This window comes from Lactuca serriola, chromosome 4 (genome assembly GCF_051521515.1).
Source record: "Lactuca serriola cultivar US96UC23 chromosome 4, Lser_US96UC23_V15, whole genome shotgun sequence".
Lineage (NCBI taxonomy): Eukaryota > Viridiplantae > Streptophyta > Magnoliopsida > Asterales > Asteraceae > Lactuca > Lactuca serriola.
In genome coordinates, this window is record NC_136411.1 from 278182967 (window position 1) to 278189816 (window position 6850).

At 39.0% G+C, this 6850-nt stretch overlaps 1 protein-coding gene across 1 annotated transcript; it reads right to left on the bottom strand.

Moving 5' to 3' along the window:
* Positions 1–1693: 1693 nt before the first annotated feature.
* On the bottom strand, positions 1694–4371 carry LOC145097057 (putative membrane protein At4g09580). Its single transcript, XM_079034546.1, has 4 exons — positions 3702–4371; positions 2454–2721; positions 2137–2307; positions 1694–2049 (listed from the first exon to the last, which is right to left on the bottom strand). Exons 1-4 carry the CDS (start codon positions 3962–3964, stop codon positions 1918–1920), a joined length of 834 nt encoding a protein of 277 aa, XP_078890672.1. The 5' UTR covers positions 3965–4371; the 3' UTR covers positions 1694–1917.
* Between the last annotated feature and the right edge of the window lie 2479 nt (positions 4372–6850).

Here is a 6850-nt window from a genome sequence, read left to right on the forward strand (position 1 = left end):
AATAAAAATTTTAATTAAATAGAAAATGAATTTCATTAATTAAAATAAAAATTACAATAAACCTAAGATTTAATAAAGTAGAATATTAAAAAACACACACATACTCAAACAAACCAACAACCTATGGAAAATATTTTTTCATAATTTTTTCCCTCTTTTTCATCACGAGCTCGAAAGTCAGTTCGGAGAGATGGTCGGTGTTTTCCATCAAGAACTTCATATCCTCCATTTCTTGTCCCTCCAGACGCTCCTTCCTTGCTTCTTCTTTTTCTTTGTTGAACGTCAAACGTTCAACGAAATTAAGATTATATCGATCAAACGACGTTATTTTCCGCATTTCGTCAACGTCCATGCTGAAATCCGATGCAACCGAAGAAGACCCTTTTCCCTTCCTTTTTGCTTTGTCCCTACCCATCGGTCGTATAATTTCTTCTAGCTCGATTTCGTCCTCCTGGTTTAAATCTAGACTGACCCGAGCATCGGAGGAAGTTGTGTAACCACTAGAGCCCGTTTTTGTTCGCTTTGATTGTTGTACTCCAAAAATAAAATCTCGGTCGTATTTTTTCCACCTAGGACTTTTAACCAATAATTTATAACAATTGTGCCACTTGAATGGTTTTCCGACTTCCTTAAGGTAAAATTGCAAAGCTTCTTGAAGTATTTCTTCATCGTCTTGGCCGCTTTTCCGTTGGGTTTTAGGTTGTTGTATAACCCGTTTATTTTTGAAACCCCATTTGCTATTTCTCAAAACTTCGAAACCGTTCTAAAATGCGAAACCAAAAATGATTTCCCGGTTGTGCATTTCCCGTCTTTGAATCCTTAGAAATGTTAACCCAAGCTTTTACCAAAACTAGCTCTTCTTGCGGAAGGCATTTTGTCGGCTTTTGTCTTTCCGGTTGTGCGACACCCTTGCGCGCTTGTTGTTTTCCTTTGCGTCGTTGTGGGGGTGGTGTATGTTGAGTTTCGAGAACCATCTCTTCTTTTTCTGAGTCATCCAACTGATCGACAAGTTGGAATTATTGTTGGGTTTGGGTTTAGGTTTAGGGTTGAGTTTGGGTTTGAGGTTGATTTGGCGAATGTTGATCGGGAAAAACAACAAAGTTTGAAAACATTTGTGGAATATCATTTGAAACGTGGACCGGGTAATACTGTCTATCATTTTGGTATTGAAATTGTAGTGGAGATTGAATGGGAGCATCGAGTTGGGGACGATAAACTCCTTATGATAATGAATTGATAGCAAGAATATTTCGAGTAGAGGTACTTAAACTCGAAACAAAAGTTTTTTTTCCTTTTATCGGAGGTTGGGGTTTGATTGTCGGGATTCATTTTTTCTTTTTGAAGAAAATAGAGGTTGAGAGGGTTTGTTTGAAGGTAAATGAGCATGAGTATTTATAAATGTTGTAGAGGGTTAAAAAAAATTAAATTTCAAACCATTTAGCCATTGGAATTTAAAAAAAAAAAACAAAAACAAAAAAAATCACATTTTACCCTTCTTTAGCGGTTACTTTTAAAAAAAAAAACATTTTCTACCCAATCACGAAAGGAGCGAGAACGCGGCAACCGAGCCCCTCATCCCCTTCCCCGCGAAGGCCTTCTCGCACCGCTGGTGTGGTGTTCATCGGAGCGGGAAAGGTCCCTCCGCTCTTCCCGCACCTGGCTCCGTTCAGTCTAAGTAGCGACAATAGAAATATAATCGACATAAGATTGTTTCACATACATATAACAAGTATAATAGAGGTTAACATATTCGGAATCCTTCCATGGGTATTTAGTTTACAGTCTCCTTATACATTTTGCCACTTACTATGTCCATCCTCTTGTATGGGTGTACGTATATCATAGCAATAGGGCGTGTAGCAATAATGTCTTGATGAAATGTGAAAGTAGAATGGTGTGTGTTTATCTATATTTGGTTCATTCATATATCCGTTTCCTCTTTAAGAGTGTTGGCAGTATGGAGATGGATCCAATGAGGAAAAGTACAGTTAACGTCTTCAAATCATATAGATCTTTAATAGACTTCAGATCTCCAAGAGCAAGCCCAGCCTGTAACACAAAAGCAAATAGATAAAAAGACGTAAATACCCCCCTTCTAGAAAGAAAAAAAAAGCTTGTCAATGGAAACATACATACCCTGACGGTAATATAAGAGGCTGGGATGATGCCGACAACTGTAGCCAAAAAGAAGACATGAAATGGAATATCCACAATCGGAGATGCCAAATTAATGAAAAGGTTTGGTAAGCTTGGAGTTATCCTTAGAAACAGCATATAATTTAGCAGCTTGTCTCCACGCTTTGCTATCTGAGATGAGAATTACAACAATCCAATCAAATAGAAAGAAACGAAGTAAACAAGCAAATCAATGGAAGTATGTTGCTATTTCTTGCATTTAACCCCGAATATAATCCTATAAAAAACAAAGGAAGTGCGTAGGTATATATATATACCTCTGTCTGAAAGAATTTTAACTTTTCTGGCCACAGCCAGGAGACTATGGGTCTTCCAATTAACTTTGACAGAAAATAGCAGGATGATGCACCAGCAGTGGCATTAAAGACAACCAAGAAGATGCCTTTTACACCAAAAAGGGCTCCAGCAAGTAACGACATGAAAATGGTTCCAGGAATCATAAATGTTTGCATGAATATGTAAGTCGAGCAGTAGCCCAGAATGAACTTTGTTGGGTAAATGTTTGCATATGTTCCAAGCTCATCTCTGTTTTTTTTTTTTAATATAAAACAAAAAAAAGGAATTTAAACCAATCCGAAACATGTAAATGGATGACAAGTTCCAAACTTAGATGCTTACTTAATTTAATCTTTGTCTTTACAATTTTCTGATGGTCAATGTTGTTTCTTTTTTACTTAATGGGTACATGATTTGATCTAGTAAGTCATACTTATACATTGGTTTTTCTTTTCGACTTGATGCATAAAGAACCTAGCTTCTTTATAAATTTTCCCACATTTATTTTTCCTTTCATTTCCCCAATTGTGTCGTCAGTCTCTCAAGAAGGGATGGAGACAAGCAAACCAGGATGAGGCATCCCATTACCAACCACTCGCAATTCTTCTTCCAAATTCTTTCCACATTTTGGATTTGCATTGTGTACTTTGTGAGTTGCTATGGCCTCTAGCCTAAATTTTGTACACAATGGTGATTCTTCTTAAGCAACCTATTTAATTTTAACGCATGGCAGGATTCATTCATTGTCATAATCCATCTAATTTCCCTATATGTTCCTTGATTTTCTCTCCAAAACCTTGAGAAGAGAGGGGAGACTCTAAAACATGTATAGATGTGGATAGGACCGTGTCCAGCTGATGTAGGACTCCAACAATATGCAAATGAAATTCCCACCCAAACTATTTAAGTTACCTAGCCACACAATGTATGTTATATAGTATATTGTTGAACAGAACTTACCCTGAACTACATGTAAATTTTGGTAAGACGTCACGTAATAAGTATATAACTCGAATGCAACTCCTTAAAACAGATAACAGCCCTAGCTTTGAGCAAAGAAACATAATAAAATTTGAACAGTTTACTAATAGATTAGAAATGAGAGACACTAAGAAGTACTATACCAAAAGAATTGCTGTTTACCTACAGGCTCATCAGTTTTCAAAAATCAATAAAAGACATATGAACTCCTATAGTAAAGAAAAAACAATGCGAGTTCTGGTACCTACTTGAGCATTCTCAGATCCGATATGGAGCGAGGCAGCTTAAGTTTGCCATACTCAGCAGCTGGCATTGTGAGATAAATGCAGAACAACCCAGTGGAAAACACCAAGAAAACACTAAAAGCCACCGTAAATTCCCATCCAGTCAGCGGAAACCTCCCGTCTAATTTGGCACCTATAGGCTTCTTACTCGTAGGGGAATCTTCGGCAGTCTCTTCATCCTTCATCAACTTTCCAGTCTCCACGACGATATTCCTCGGCGCCGCCATCAATAAGAAAACGCGTTGACACCACAGACAACAACAAAACCCTCAAGCTCCACCATGAGATGCTGAAGACGAAGTAGTTGATGCCATCAAGGGAGCAATATTTGCTTAAATTATCTCGATTAACCTGGGTTTTGTGGTGTTTAGCTTCAGCTTGAGCTCGAACACGGAACTTCAATTGGATCTACAAATTTGAAGGTTCAAGAATTGCAGATCAATCGGATTAAGGTAGTTTTTAATTAGATTTTAGTCAACTGGATGAGCCCTAAAATGGAAGTTAGTTTTAGATGAATCGAATTGGGAGAGATTTAGTCGTCAATGGTGGGCGGAAAAGGCAATGAAGTGACGACGCTGAAATCAAATAAGACGCGTCTAATCGTCTATTGCTTTTAGGAGGAGTGAAAACGTTTTCAATGATATATACGGCAGGAAAGCAAAAACCAAACATATTTGCTTTGAACTTAAGAAGACGTATTGACGTGTCTATATACGTTCAACCACAATGCCGTTTATTTGGGTAGTTTATTATTTTCACTAATGGTAACTAATTCGATACTAATTTCAAACTTTTACAAATCTCTGTTAAAGCAGGAAATCAAGGAAAAAAATTGCACATTTGTGAGCTAACTTTCATAGCAACCAGTGATTGTGTGTGTGATTCACACAGAAGTAGTTGTGATAGTGACTGAATTGCGATTCACATGCTATGTTGTTGGTAGTTTGTTCCTTCATTTTGAGCGGTTGTAATAGGTTTTGATAGTCGATTGTGAGGTTGTTCTTGATAGTTTCTTGTTGTTTGATAAGAGTTTGAAATGAGGAAAGTCTAGGATATGTATGATGTGCATATGATTGGTTTATAGTGCTAGTTTAGTGACTTAGAGGATTCAGGACGGTTCTTGAGAAAAGTACATATAGATGTGAAAGTTAGTATTGGACCCGTACTACTGAAAGCACAAGATTACCCAAGACAAGGACGAACCTGGGGATTCTAAGGAGACCTGTGTATTAGTAATTCCCTCGAGTTTATGTTGATGGTTTCTATGTTTATATTTCAGTTTGAGTATGGTGGTCACTCGAGGAGGAGGTTTAGGTTCAAGCCCAAGCTCAGAACCCATTGATGAGAGACTGTGTGAGCTTATTGCAGCCGAGGTTACTCGTGGCATTTTGGATGGTACCCCTATGATGTTTGGTACCATCAAGGAAGGGATTATGGAGCTCATGGATGAGCAGCTCAGAGCCTTTCGAGCCGAGATTGTTGCAGGTCAGATAGGGGCACAGACTCCTTTATTTCGAGAGATATGTAGATGTCGAATATAGTTGTGAGGTGTCGAATGTCATTGATTAGTTTCGATAGTTTGTAATGTTATTACAAGGGCATGTTATGTTTCGAAGCTTACTGTGTCTAGTCTCTTGTATTTTTTTTGTTCACTTTCATGTTCCCTATAAATAGGGAAGTGTACTAGAGTTAGAAAAGAACTTTTGTGTAATTGTCTAAAACATTTTGTACTCTTTGAAAACTTAATTGAGCCAAATAGATATTATTTAGATCTTGTGTTTAACATTCTTACTTTTACTTTGATCTCGCAATACATACTCGATTTCTTTGCAACTACATTTGGTATCAGAGCAAGATTCACACAGGATTGTTCTAATTTTCTGAGTTTTTGCAAAAGTTTTGAGTCTCGTGTTAGATCTCAATTTTCCGCTCTTTTGCTTCAGAAAATCATATTAGATCTTCTTTGCAACTACCCGGTCCGACCATTCTAAGGTGTCGACCTACCCATGTCAAGCCATTCTTGGGTGCTCACCTACCCGTGTCGAGTCATTCTGGGGTGCTGGCCTACCCTTCAGTCCAAACAACATAATTTCAGGGACTATTTCACCCCTACCACTACTACCACATATATCATAACATAAACATACTGTCAGACATCTCTAAGGTGCTCGACCTACCCTTCGGTCCTAACAACCAAACTTGCGGACTAGTCCCCTCCTACTACCACTATCACATATAACATATCATGCTAACATATAACATATCAGGTAGTAGCAAACCATAAAATTATCACAAGACAATCATCTTGACTATAATCAACTACTAGTGGGTCGGCCTTGGTGCCTTAGACCCACTTCTACTAGAAGGTAACTCACCTCGATGTCGTGTAGTATCTGCAGTCCTCGGCACGGGAATCAACTCGTCTCTACCCCTCAATCCATATACAACAACCTCTCTCGATTACTAATACATACTCATAACCCCTTACAAGGGTCAACCCAAGTCCAAGTCAAAGCCAAGGTCAAACCCTGGTCCAAGTCAATCTTGGTCAAAGTCAACGTCCAGTTGACTCGACTCACCGAGTTGGTCCACCAACTCGTCGAGTCCCCACTTCTACAAAATGTTAAGACCCCGTCTCTACTCCCCGAGTCTAGCAAGAGCTCGACGAGTTCTCCTTCAACCATAACATTGGGACCATCTTCAAACGACTCGGCGAGTTCATCCTTGAACTCGTCGAGTTCATCTTCATTTGAATGAATGAGTCTAGTCTATGACTCGCCGAGTTCTCCTTGAACTCATCGAGTCCGTCTTCATGAGGTTGGGATATTTCCTTGAACTCGCCGAGTTCCTCCTTGAACTCGTCGAGTCCTTCGATCTTCAAGTCCATGACAACCTCCTAACAGGCTAAGTGTTCCTTCCACTCAACCACAAACCATTTCCATAAGGCATTTGGGGAAAATGCGACCCGAGTCGCGCTAGTCACCCTAGTGACTCGTTGAGTCCTTCTTTGTCCAAAACCACATAGTCGGTTATAATAGGTCTCAATCTTGGTCAAAGTCAACGTCTAGTTGACTCGACTCGCCGAGTTGGTCCACCAACTCGTCGAGTCCCCA